At 45.8% G+C, this 13,282-nt stretch overlaps 3 protein-coding genes across 3 annotated transcripts; 2 read left to right on the top strand and 1 right to left on the bottom strand.

The window, feature by feature from the left end:
* Positions 1-1,899: 1,899 nt before the first annotated feature.
* Positions 1,900-3,518, bottom strand: H6S33_003657 (uncharacterized protein; the record flags this gene model as incomplete). Its single annotated transcript, XM_044835023.1, has 5 exons — positions 1,900-2,298; positions 2,354-2,960; positions 3,010-3,245; positions 3,327-3,368; positions 3,429-3,518. 5 exons carry the CDS (start codon positions 3,516-3,518, stop codon positions 1,900-1,902), a joined length of 1,374 nt encoding a protein of 457 aa, XP_044692018.1.
* Positions 3,519-4,357: 839 nt separating this feature from the next.
* H6S33_003658 (DNA-directed RNA polymerase II subunit RPB1) lies at positions 4,358-10,011 on the top strand (the record flags this gene model as incomplete). Its single annotated transcript, XM_044835024.1, has 7 exons — positions 4,358-4,483; positions 4,563-4,646; positions 4,703-4,775; positions 4,837-4,907; positions 4,976-6,038; positions 6,094-9,895; positions 9,951-10,011. The coding sequence occupies 7 exons, from the start codon at positions 4,358-4,360 to the stop codon at positions 10,009-10,011; spliced, it is 5,280 nt and encodes a 1,759-aa protein (XP_044692019.1).
* A 1,193-nt stretch (positions 10,012-11,204) lies between these two features.
* On the top strand, positions 11,205-11,648 carry H6S33_003659 (uncharacterized protein; the record flags this gene model as incomplete). Its single annotated transcript, XM_044835025.1, has 1 exon — positions 11,205-11,648. One exon carries the CDS (start codon positions 11,205-11,207, stop codon positions 11,646-11,648), a length of 444 nt encoding a protein of 147 aa, XP_044692020.1.
* Between the last annotated feature and the right edge of the window lie 1,634 nt (positions 11,649-13,282).

Raw genomic sequence — 13,282 nt, forward strand, 5'->3', positions numbered from 1 at the left:
AACCACGCTTAATGGAAAGTAGATGATTTGATGGATGATAGGGGAAGAGTCGCCCAACTGCGAAGATATACCAGCTGGTCTGGTGTATCTGTTCTACTTGTACAGCGATTAGTGTCTTTTCTATATAGCTACGAATACAGTGTTGTTAGGGGTTTTTGCTCAGCGCAAGCCGTTATCTTTCCATCTAGCCGCCGACAACAAGGAGCAGGCGACGGTGAAAGGGTGGGGCACTGGGATGACGTGCTGTGATGAGGGGTTCTTTAGTTATTTCGGGGGAGTTGTGTTTTATGGTGTGGTTGTATATATGGGTGTTGGATTTATAAATTCAGGAACTGGTGGGTGGCGTGGTCATGGATTATCACTCGGTGTTTCTTGGCCCGTCTACAGCTCTTCTCGAGCATGACAAGTAAGCTAGCTTCCCTTCCGTGTAATAAGCCCTCAACAGACTAAAAAAAAAGGTCACTACATGTACATTCCTAGAAAGCCACCCACCCTACCAGCAAGGCATACTCTATCAACAAAAGCTATCCGATTAGGGCAGTCTTGAGCAGGGGGACGCCGTGGTAGATCCTGCCTGTTGATCTAGGTCTATATCGAATTAATCCTTTGGGGTTTGGACCCAATTCAGATATCAGGCCTGGGTGCTCGTATGTGTTGGTATGCGAAGTGCATATATGGCTCAAATAAATACACTCTTGAAGGTGACACGGCGGTATCTGGAAGTGGAACAATCGTGGCTGCAAGGTGAACTCCAAAGCAAAATATGAGAGGGCTTATTCCTGGCCACTTTGCTGCATTCCTGCCGCAATTCACTTTTTGAGGGGGTATAAATGGGTATATTAATACTGTTCCACTTTGCTCAGTCTTTGCGCTTTTTTACATACAAAAAAAAAAAAATGCCGGATTTCAAGCCCTAATAACTTCACAACTAGAATAGATATCAAAAAAAATTTGTACAATCAATGGAACTAAACTTCAGAACTACATAGTACTACATTTCCATTGGTACGGATTTCTTTTAACCATTTTTTTCGTCAAAAAGTTATTAGCCCATCGACTTTTCCGTCATTTTTCGGATACCTTCAAGACTGGGCGCACCATAGTATGGAATATACGTACATTAGCCCCGGTGGACGGGTTAAGCACATACTATTAATTGGCTGGTGCTCATTCTGCAGTTGTATTCGACGTTCGCTACTCACTGGCCCCGGGTGATAGTAACCTCCAGAGGCTCCAGTGGGCCTAAGAGCGTTTGCACGTGCAGAGGAGCCGCTCCCGGAAAGGTTCTAGAAGGTACCAAGCATACCCTCTCGGGTATTGGGTCCCTTGGGAAAGCCATTGAAGCTGCGGGGTGTGCATATCAACCAATTCAATGAGATATTAATTCTTTATCAGTCATCTTCTATGAGTCACGGAACGGGACCTTTCCACTAGTAAGTAGGCTAGAGCTTCTTAGTGCATTAAGTTTAGTAACTCAAGGGTCTAGTGGCTTAGGGCATGGCTCGTAGTGGTGGTTTGTGGGACCTAGGGTGAGAAGTTAGGGAAGACTCTTAAGCAAGATGGCATGAAGAAAGGGTTATAATAACTATCAAGAAATTTCACCGGAGCTACACTGCGGTGTGAAAAATAGAGTTCTTACGGGCCATCGGCCTTCAAGATGTCACCTCAAGGGACTGTAACGTTAACATTTGTGTGGGCCAATGCTTTGGGATTTTCATGACGAGTGACAATTTATGACCCATAAAAATGTTTTTGCGTCTACCTAAATGTAAGGGGAGCGGGTATCCAGCAATGACAGGAAAAAACAAATGGAATAATAAATTAACTAAAGCGAACTTTTTTAAACAATTTGACTAGGCAGAGTACTAGTACACTTCCCCAAACTTACGCACCTCTATCCTATCCGTCAACCTTCCGTTTCCTTGCCCTCCCTCCTCTCTTCTCCTTCTCCACTGCTGGGCTCTTTCTTCTTCCAGCTGCCGTCACTTCTTCCTCACTCTCCGTATCCTCCAAATCCAACACAACAGGCATTGTCCAACTATCCTCCAGTTCTCCCCTAACTGGCTCGATAGTTCTTACATCCACCTCCTCATTCTCTAGGTGTAACCTCCGCTTCGTCACGTCTTCCTTCGGATGTATGTCGAATTCATCTTCCCGCTCTTGATACTCGATGTTTTCTTCGAGTTCGCGGAAATCAGGCGCGAGTGCTGACCACCGTTGAGGGTTGGAAGTGGCCCAGATGAAGATCTTGCCAGACTCGAGACCAGCAGCAGCGACGAGAGGACGCGTAGGGTGCCACTGTGTATTGTGTTAGTAAAGCAGTGGGGGGGAGAAGGGCATGGGACGTAGTAACCTCTACTGTACCGAGCTCCTCCTTGGGGCCCTCGAGGATCTTGACTAGAGAACCCATCGACCGTTCCCATATGTAAATATCGTGATTTTTGAATGTGCTAGCGGTAAGATAGTCGCCGTTTCCAGAGAAGGTACAATGATTCCATAGTAGCCTATTTACTACATCTTGGAATTTATGCTCCACCTCTAGCTTTATTTCGTTCCCATTAACCCCCTCTCTGAGAGTGTCTGGGATGTGGATTGATCGTAGAACTCGGTCGTTGGAATTGACGACCATGTTTCTTCCCGAAGTCGTGAGTCGAATGTAGGTTATACAGCCGCTCGTGATTCTTGTAGAGTGGATCGTTTCCCTGGTTCTTGTGGAGACAATGTTGGCCCATCCTTTGTTCGTACCAGTGATAATGTGTTCCCCGGACACGGTGAATACAGCTACTGTGGTGAGGTGTTTCGCATCTGCAGCTGCTCGCTTTTCGTCAATTTCACCTTCTTCGGCGCCAGGTATGGTAGGCCGTTTAGGTGCGCTTGAGAATGGGTACTTTTTAGGAATCGGGTCGGTAATGTCGACAAGGTATGGAGTGTCTTCGAAAAGGGCGCAGACAAACAGGTTACTGAGCTATTTAGTTTACGACTACAAGCGCATAGGGATAATTATCTTACGGGTTTAAGGGATGTAGTTCTGCGCAGTATACTGGCGCATTGAACCGCACAGTCCTTGCAGAAGCTTCGCCGTTTTTTGAGAGGTCCCATACGATGACCTTGAAGTCTTGTGAAGCACTGGCTAGATACCGCCCATCTTGGGACCAACTGAGTGATTGAATCTGCCGTACATGGCCACGAAGATAGCGCGCTAAACCGTTTGTTTCGACATCGAAGAGGACGACGGTGCCGTCGAGCTGTGGTGGTAATTAAGTGTCAGAGAGTTGTAAGTGTTTTTATTTTATTCCGTGGGAGGGAAAGAGGGAATTGTGCCGTGCCCTGCCGGATGCGATCAGATCTCCCTTGCGGTTAAAACGGACCTAGAGGAGTGATGTTAGTGGGGATGGGTTTGTTTGTGGGCGAAGGGAAGGGCGAGATACGCAGGTAGAGTGGCCGGATCGGAGCTCGGAGGAGAGAGATTCGGGATAATCTTGCGCGAGAGTAAACGGGTCGAGAAGTGAAAGATTCATAGTGGTTTTTGTATATTGTGTAGAGCTGCAGAATTTTGAAATGACTCTATCTGAGCAGAAAAAAAAGCCAACAGACCAGACTCATTCGTATCATGGAAACGCGTTGCAATGTGCTACCTGTGTATTGTTTCACGAGGTGAGGTTGAGTGGCCAAGACTCATAGCTGCACGAATCAGTCACTGCCAAGAGCGGCTCACATCAGCATTCGCCACACTCACCCTGTAAGTTGTCTGGCGCGCCTGCTCTGCTGGTGGTTGAAGTTCGCTCTCCCATCTTTCATCGCCCTTCTCTCCCCCCTTCATCTACAACCACTCCCGTGGTCCATCTACTTCCTCGCCCTGGAAGACATACTAACCCCCAACAAAGTGTTTACGATTAACGCCCATTACTTTCATTCTTAAAGAACAGGAGAAGAAGAAGAAGCAGTCTTTCTTTTGTTCTGGGTCTCCTGTGGCCTTGGGTCGCTTGCTGGCAGCATCGCTGGGGAGATAGAGCCTCGTCACCCATCCTTCGACATCACCTAACTCTCCTTTCTCTCGTTACCTCCGGCTTTTACCCGAAAAACGCGCAGCCGGCCACGACATAATTAATAAAAAAAAAAAATAGACGCGCGATCGCATCGGATTTGAAGGTTGGAACAGTACGGGCAGAGGTTAGGGGGAGGTAGCTTTTTCTCACCTGGGTATTCCGAATTATACAAGTGAGATCCAGAAAACGGGCAGAAAGTAGAAGGCTTGATAGATTCGAGAAAAAACAAACTCGACAAATAATTTTATTTCTGGAAATTCGCGCTGTTTTCTGCTACATCTAGGTAGAAGATCAAAACAACAGCAGCAATCATGACGTTGATTTTCGAACACTCGAGCGCGCCTCTGCGCACTATCAAGGAGATCCAATTTGGTCTCCTGTCGCCAGAGCAAATCAAAGGCATGAGCGTGTGTCATATCGAATACCCCGAAACTATGGTGTGTTTAAATCGTATCCTTTCTCAGAATTATTTTTTGAAGTGTTGAGCGGCTCTAATATGGTTTCTTTTTCTTGCAGGACGAAGCGAAGTTGCGTCCTAGAGAAAAAGGTTTAAACGATCCTCACCTAGGTTCGATTGATCGTTCATTCAAGTGTGCCACTGTAAGTTTTTCCCTGATATACAGTCTAGTCGCCACTAGCTAATCGTATACCTCTAGTGTGATGAGGGCATGTCGGTTTGTCCGGGTCATTTTGGTCATATTGAACTTGCAAAACCGGTATATCACGTCGGTATGTATCCACTCTGCTCCATTAAAAGAAGCTCTAAGTTTCGCTAACATTTCTTCCCTAGGCTTTCTCAATAAAATCAAAAAGGTTCTTGAGACAGTTTGCTACAACTGTTCAAAGATCAAGTTAGATGAAGTGAGACACACTGAATAAGTGGCGTGACGTCTTGACTTTCGTTTGGCTAACAGAGACCTACCTTTCAGTCAAACCCCCAATTTGCCGATGCTTGCAAGATTCGAGAGCCAAAAGCTCGTTTCAACGCTGTATGGCGTCTATGCAAAGCAAAATCCACTTGTGACTCTGACAACACCGCTGGCGACGAAGAGAACAATTTCGGCGATGACGCAGGCACCAACCCGGAGAAGAAGAAGTCCCACGGTGGTTGTGGTAATAAGCAACCTACTATTCGGCGTGAAGGTCTCCGCCTGATCGGGACTTGGAAACCGGACAAGGATGCACAGGAGGAAGCTAGTCAGGGAGAGAAGAAGCCAATTCTTCCTTCAGAAGTTCTCAGTATTTTCAAACACATCACTAGTGATGAGATAAGGAAGATGGGGCTGAGCGAAGATTATGCTCGACCAGAGTGGATGGTGATTACGGTTCTGCCCGTGCCACCACCACCCGTTAGGCCCAGTATCTGTGTGGATGGTATGGGTGGAGGAATGCGTGGAGAAGACGATTTGACATACAAGCTGGCCGAGATTATCCGAGCAAATGCCAGTGTACGCGATGCCGAACAAAACGGATCTCCAGCGCACGTTGTCAACGAATTTGAGGCCCTCTTACAATTTCATGTCGCTACCTACATGGACAACGATATTGCTGGTCAACCACAGGCTCTGCAGAAATCAGGAAGACCGGTGAAGTCAATCCGTGCTCGTCTCAAGGGAAAGGAGGGTCGTCTACGTGGAAACTTGATGGGAAAGCGTGTTGATTTTTCAGCTCGTACGGTCATTACTGGTGACCCTAATCTTTCACTCGACGAAGTTGGTGTTCCTAGAAGTATAGCCAGGACCCTGACATATCCCGAAATTGTTACTCCCTACAATATTCACAAGCTGCACAAGCTCGTTGAAAATGGGCCGAATGAACATCCAGGTGCCAAGTACATCATCCGTGACACTGGTGAGCGTATCGATCTCCGGCATCACAAGAAAGCGGGTGAGATCTCGTTGCAATACGGGTGGAGAGTTGAAAGGCATATCATCGATGGTGATTACATTATCTTCAATCGACAGCCTTCTCTGCACAAGGAGTCTATGATGGGTATGCATATAATCGTTTATTGGTTCACCGCACGTCTTTATCTAACGATAAACAGGTCATCGTATCCGCGTTATGCCTTATTCTACCTTCCGATTGAACTTGTCTGTCACATCGCCTTATAACGCAGATTTCGACGGTGATGAAATGAACTTGCATGTTCCGCAATCTGAAGAAACCCGAGCAGAAGTTAGTCAACTGTGCATGGTCCCCTTGCAAGTTGTATCTCCACAAAAGAACGGTCCCCTCATGGGTATCGTCCAGGATACACTGTGTGGTATCTACAAGATTTGCCGAAGAGATGTTTTCTTGAACCGTGAGCAGGTCATGAACATTCTCATGTGGGTTCCTAATTGGGATGGCACCGTCCCTACACCTTCCATTCTCAAGCCTCGCCCTCGTTGGACCGGAAAGCAGATTATCTCACTTGTGATTCCTCCGGGTATCAACAAGGACGACAGCGGAAAGGGATATTGCCCATTGAATGATGAGGGTCTGTTAGTCCACGGCGGTGAGCTCATGTTTGGGCTCCTTAACAAAAAGGCTGTCGGTCAATCCCATAGTTCCTTGATTCACATCATTTTCAACGAAAAGGGTCCTTACCGTTGCCTCGAGTTCTTTAACGGCTGTCAAACTGTTGTCAATTACTGGCTCCTTCAAAACGGATTCAGTATCGGTATCGGCGACACCATTCCAGATAAAGCCACGATTCGAAAGATTGCGGAAACGGTTGCTTCGAAAAAGGCAGAGGTCGCAGATGTCACGGCGAAAGCGCAATCAAATCAGCTTGAACCTCTTCCTGGAATGAATATCCGTGATACATTCGAGAGTTTGGTGTTGAAATCTCTCAATTCGGCCCGTGACGTTGCTGGTTCAGATACCGAGAAGAGCTTGAAAGATCTCAATAACGCCATTCAGATGGCTCGTTCTGGCTCCAAAGGTTCTAACATTAACATCTCCCAGATGACGGCTGTTGTAGGTCAGCAGTCTGTCGAGGGTAAACGTATTCCTTTTGGTTTCAAATACCGTACCTTGCCCCATTTCACAAAGGATGATTACAGTCCCGAGTCTCGTGGGTTCGTTGAGAATTCTTATCTCCGTGGTCTCACTCCTCAGGAGTTTTTCTTCCATGCGATGGCTGGTAGAGAGGGTCTTATCGATACTGCAGTCAAGACTGCCGAAACTGGTTACATTCAGAGAAGATTGGTCAAGGCGTTGGAAGATGTCATGGCAAAATACGATGGTACTGTTAGAAATTCTCTTGGAGATATCATCCAATTCGTTTACGGAGAGGATGGTCTGGATGGAGGACACATAGAACCCCAGCACGTCGACGTCATCGCATGCTCTGATGCTGCTTTCGACGCAAAGGTGAAGGTCGATGTTATGGACAAGTCTAAATCGATACCACTGGAGTTCTTGGAGGTCGCACATGAGATCCAGGGAGATGTAGAGGTTCAGCGAGTTTTAGATGAAGAGTACGAGCAACTTACAGCCGACCGTATATTCTTGCGATCACTTCAGAAGGGGTCTGTCGAGGATAAGCTGCAACTGCCCATCAATATCATTCGGATCTTGGACAATGCGCGAACTATCTTCCGGATCAAACAGCGCGCGCGAAGTAACCTTCATCCAATCGAAACCTGCCAGAAGGTCAAAGAACTACAATCGAAACTTATTGTGGTTCGCGGTAACGACCCACTTTCCCTCGAGGCACAGGAAAACGCTACTAGACTATTCATGTGCCACCTCCGATCTCGTCTTGCATTTAAGAGACTGGTTCTTGAGTCCAATTTGAACAAGGTCGCTTTCGAATGGGTACTTGGTGAGATTGAGGCACGGTTCGCCCGTGCTGCTGTTAATCCCGGTGAGATGGTTGGCGTGTTGGCTGCGCAGTCAATTGGAGAGCCCGCTACTCAGATGACGTTGAACACTTTCCATTTCGCTGGTGTGTCTTCCAAGAATGTCACTCTTGGTGTTCCGCGTTTGAAAGAGATTCTCAACGTTGCCAAGAATATTAAGACTCCCTCCATGATGGTGTATCAGCAGCCGGAGAATATCTTTGTCAAAGAAACAGCCAAGAAGCTCAGATCTGCGGTCGAGCATACTACTTTGAGGTCGGTTACTGACACCACCGAAATTTGGTATGATCCGGATCCGAGAGATACAGTCATTGAAGAAGATAAGGAGACGGTGCAGTCGCATTTCCTGATCGATACTGGCGAGGAAGACTTAGAGAGGCAATCCAAGTGGCTGCTCAGAATTGTCTTTGATCGTAAGAAGTTGCTGGACAAGGACTTGACGGTCGAAAAGGTCGGTATGAAGTTGATGCAGGAGTATGGGAACGATATGTCTATCATCATGAGTGATGATAACGCAGAAATCCCTAATATTCGATGCCGTATGAAGAATTCTGAAGGGCAAAAGGGTGATGAGGAGACTGACCTGGAGGAGGATACTATGCTGAAACGTCTTGAAAACCACATTTTGGATGAACTTACACTGAATGGTGTTAAGGGTATCCAAAGAGCTTTCTTGAACGACAAGGAGAGGATTAAATTCTGTAAGGATGGATCCATGATCATGCACAATGAAGACGAGGAATGCAAGGAATGGGTTCTTGATACGACTGGTACTGCGCTGAAGGCCGTGCTCGAGGTTGATGGAATCGATACAAGCAGAACATACTCCAATACCTTTGAGGAGATTTTGCAAGTTTTCGGCATCGAGGCTACCAGAGCTGCGTTGTTGAGGGAGCTTAGACAGGTGTTGGCTTTCGACGGTTCCTACGTCAACGAGCGTCATCTTGCACTCCTTTGCGATGTCATGACTGCACGTGGTCACCTGATGGCCATTACTCGTCATGGTATTAACAGGGCTGATACTGGTGCATTGATGAGGTGTTCTTTTGAGGAGACGGTGGAGATTTTGCTTGAAGCCGCGGCTTCAGGGGAGTTGGACGATTGTAGGGGTATCTCGGAGAACGTCATGTTAGGTCAATTGGCTCCTCTAGGCACCGGAGAATTTGACGTCTTCCTCGATGAGAAGATGCTTATGGAGGTCATTGTGGATAATTCAACTATCCACGGTGGCGGGGACATTCCTGGAATGAACAGAGGCGGTTTGGCTGACGGTGCTGCTACACCATACGCTGCTTCCCCTACATATGCAGATGGTTTCGTTGGATCTCCAGATATTGGTGCTGCGTTCTCCCCAATGCAACATACCGGGGCAGAAACACCTGGCGGGTTCACAGAATACCAAGCGCCTGGGTTTGGAGGGTTATCTCCGTATGGAGCTCGTAGTCCTATGGCATATTCACCTACAAGTCCCTTCGGGACAAGCCCTACATCTCACCAATATTCTCCTGCATCGCCAGCCTACTCACCCACGTCCCCCAACATGGCTGTTACCAGCCCTGGGTTTTTCGCAGCATCTCCAAGGTTTTCACCGATGGCTGCCAGCCCTGCGTATACCCCAACCTCACCACAATATTCCCCCACTTCTCCAGGCTATCCTGGTGGTATGAGTGGTACTCCTACCTCTCCCACATACTCCCCAACCTCCCCAAGTTTCAGTCCTACTTCACCTAATTACAGTCCAACTTCGCCGTCGTTCTCTCCGAATTCCCCAACTTCGCCGGCATATTCCCCTACATCTCCAGATTATAGTCCTGCTAGTCCTGCGTTTGGTGGACCCATGGGAAATAGCCATTCTCCCACCAGTCCGACGAGCCCCAACTACAGCCCTACTAGTCCGATGTACAACCCGGGAAGTCCTAACAATTATGGCCCAAATAATTATTCACCTACTAGTCCGTCGTTCCAGTCTCCAGCTCAGGGCAGTCCGAGATGGTCCCCGTAAGTACTATCACCCCTTTATCATTGTGGAGTCAAAGCTAATCAAAATTATCAGAACTTCTCCTGGACCATCATACTCTCCCCGATCACCCAGAGACCCACCAAAAAATGAATAAATTTTTCGTAGTGGTCATGTGTTCTTAGTTGTATTTTCATTTTTCTTCAATGTGGTAGTGGTTTTGTGTTCTGTTCTTGTCGTTTAAAATTGCAAAAATCAACGGGGTAAACGGGTTCTTTCTTGTTTTGTTTTTCTCTTCTTTGAGAGCCTTTTTGTTAAGGGAAACCTTTTTTTTCTTCACTATATGAGTCTGAGCTTTGGGGGCAAAGGCGAGTGGATTTTATTTACGCTACGCAATTTACCACCCTTACTGCAATCGAGATTGAGATAGAGCATTTTTTTTTATTACTTTATGCCTTCTACTATTATTATGAAGCGGCTTTGTGTGCGGCGCGCGTGGGGGATATATCAAGAAAAGCTAAAGGTAGAGATAATATTTCTCTTTTCCTTTTTTTTCTATTTTTGCTTTGAGACTTGGGACAAGGTATTTTTTTGTACGTTTAAACAAAAAAAAACAGCAGAGGTTTATCGTATATTTGTTTTTTTGATGAGGCATGGCTTACGAATGTTGCGTTGGGATTTTGGGAGCGAATCTGTACTTTAACTCTGTGCAATTTATCGAGAATGGGGGGGCTGATCAGCTGAAAGTTTCTTATATCGACAATTCAAAATTAGTTACGCTCTAGTGACGTCTAACTGTTCCTCAAGGTTATCGGTTGATTACTTTCATAGACCTCGAAATTAGGGCCACCCAATATTGGTCATGGGTTCCAAGAGCCGTTCCCAACATCTGGCTCGATAATTGGTTCATCATAAGTACATGATGTATAGATTAATCAACGTGGGCTTAACATACAAACGCGTCACTATTAGTTTGCCAACGGGCATTATAGACTTACATGTAGCTTACAACCATGTATTCCCAGTAGTAGCGCCGTAGTCACTAATATTATTGGCGTGCACGTGATCTTGAGCTAAAGATTACCCGGAGCGTAAAGCTTTTCGCTCCACAACCGAAACTCTTGAGGTCCGCCGACCAGCGCATCGAATTGACCCAAAGATGCCGATCAAATTCACAAAAGAACATTTCAAATGGACAAATGGTCGCGGTCTCTCACAGCGACCGATTCTGTATTCACAAAAAAAGAATACATATGGATTGGGTATGTACTTGTACCTCCTCGATCACCTCTGGTCGCTAGTTGGGCAATTTCGGTCAGATTGTGTGGTGCTGATTTGTGTTGGCGGATAATGTTAGGCAAGAAAGAACACTCGTCGGATCAATGGTGGGAGAAGGCCTTCGATAACCAGCTCAAGAACCTCGATGTGTCTGGCGGCGGCGCATCCGGCGAAGTTACGGTAAAGCAGACTGCGCCGATCTCAACCGCAATTGGAATGGAGAAAATGGCGAAGTACTATATCCGCTTTGTGAAGGGTGGAATACTGGAGGGAGAAGTTGAGAAAATGGTGAAGGAAGTTGAGGAAATCCCGGAAGATATCTCAACAGCCAGTGAAGCAGAGAGGAAGCTTCAGAGAAAGAAAGAGAAGAGGGCAAAGAAGGAAAAAAAGAGTAAGCGGGATAAAAAGCGGAAGACTGGCACGGTGAAGGAGGAGAGTAAAGAGGAGCGAAGCGAGAGAAAACGGTTGAAACGGTTGGTGCAGAAAGAGCTGGAGCTCTTGAAGCTTGGGAAGTGAGCAAATTATGCTCGTTAATTACACGGAGTCTTTGGGATGTAACATACATGATCTTTCGGTTTTAAAAAGTTATCGTCGGAAAAGCTTATTTGTTAACATAGAACGTTCTGTAGGTAAGTCTGGAGCTTGAGCAGGTTGCAATATACCCTTGAAGGGCAGCTTATAATTAGCTCAATGCATTAATAGATCTCTTTTTGAAGTTATGTCTTAGTCATAGATTGTTTCGATAGCGACTCAGTGCTCAATTTATCAAGTTGCTTTCTGGATTTTGAATCCTATGACGTCGGAATCTCAAGAAGCAGTTTATTAGAAACGTCAGCTTTGGTGATTTTAATCTTGTTTTGTATGAGGCGCCATGAGCCTACTGCTTAGTGATGGGCACGAGACTTGAGGTCTCGAGACTAGGTCCCGAGCTTTTCGAACGAGACATGACAAGATCAATAAAAATAGTCTCGCGATTGTCTCGAGACTATTATGGGTTGGTCTCGAGACGTCCCGCGGGACTATTTTGGGCCATTTGGAAAGATTTTTGAGGCATTATACTCTTTGAAAAAAGAGGTTCTTCTACAAGATGATAATTAGCCAAAAAAACATGGCTTAGAGGTTCGATTATTTTCAACTCTTTCCTATATTTGGGATTTTCCCCAAAGTCTCGAGAGATTTTGGGAAAGTAGTGTGCGGCATGAGTCGACTATAGTCGAGTACAAAAATCAAGTATATAATTTGATTAGACTCGGTTAGGGGTGACATTTCGAATCATAATCATGATTGGTCTTTCGCAATAAATCGATTAAATCATGAGTATAAAGAGACAGTAAAACCAGGAAAAATAACAGCGGAAATAATCATCTGTCCTCCAATGATCTTAAAGAAAGACCAATTTTGGGAAGAAATTCGGTTTCTAAGGCCTGAAATATCATCCTGTAAACAATCAGAATAATCGAATAGATATGAGTTTATGCCATTAGTTAATCATAACTATCAGTTGATGGGTCCGAAAGCGTGAGTTGACTTGATTAGAGGCGGAAAACCTAATCGATTGCAATCATGCCTCACACTAGGGGAAAATGTTGTTTTTGTGTTGTTTGTGTGCGTTTTGTTTTGTTTTATGTTATTTCGTGAGAGGCGGAGGAAGTGATTGGGAAGTTCTGGGGCAGTGTGATATTGTCATAGACTACGGTCTGCATACAATTAATGAATTAAACAAAAAAAAAAAAAAAACTAGGGGAAAGTGCCGAGACAAGACACTCCTAAACACAAGACGAGACGAAACCAGCCTAAATTTGGTCTCGACTTGTCTCGTGCCCATCACTACTACTGCTCGTTCAAATATGTAGATTGATCAGTAGTATGTATCAAATCCCTCTCCGAATTACCTGCTTTTTTTCTCTACTGCAAGTAGAGAGAATGGCCCTATTAGCACATCAGTCCGCTGAATAAGTGAGCTCAGACACACCGCAGCTGGGTTTCACTACGTAGGGTTGGGATTACGAAAAGTTGGAATTTGGGCTCAATGCCCAGGTACGTTCATTGCCACCAGGTCTTGCCCCTTGCCGCACCGTGATATGAATATAACATGATAACACCTTGAAAATTTGCCATATCTTCAGATTCACGAGAATTCTTGCCATAAG

Source organism: Morchella sextelata (assembly GCF_020137385.1).
Source record: "Morchella sextelata strain SCLS chromosome Unknown scls_15, whole genome shotgun sequence".
Taxonomy (NCBI): domain Eukaryota; kingdom Fungi; phylum Ascomycota; class Pezizomycetes; order Pezizales; family Morchellaceae; genus Morchella; species Morchella sextelata.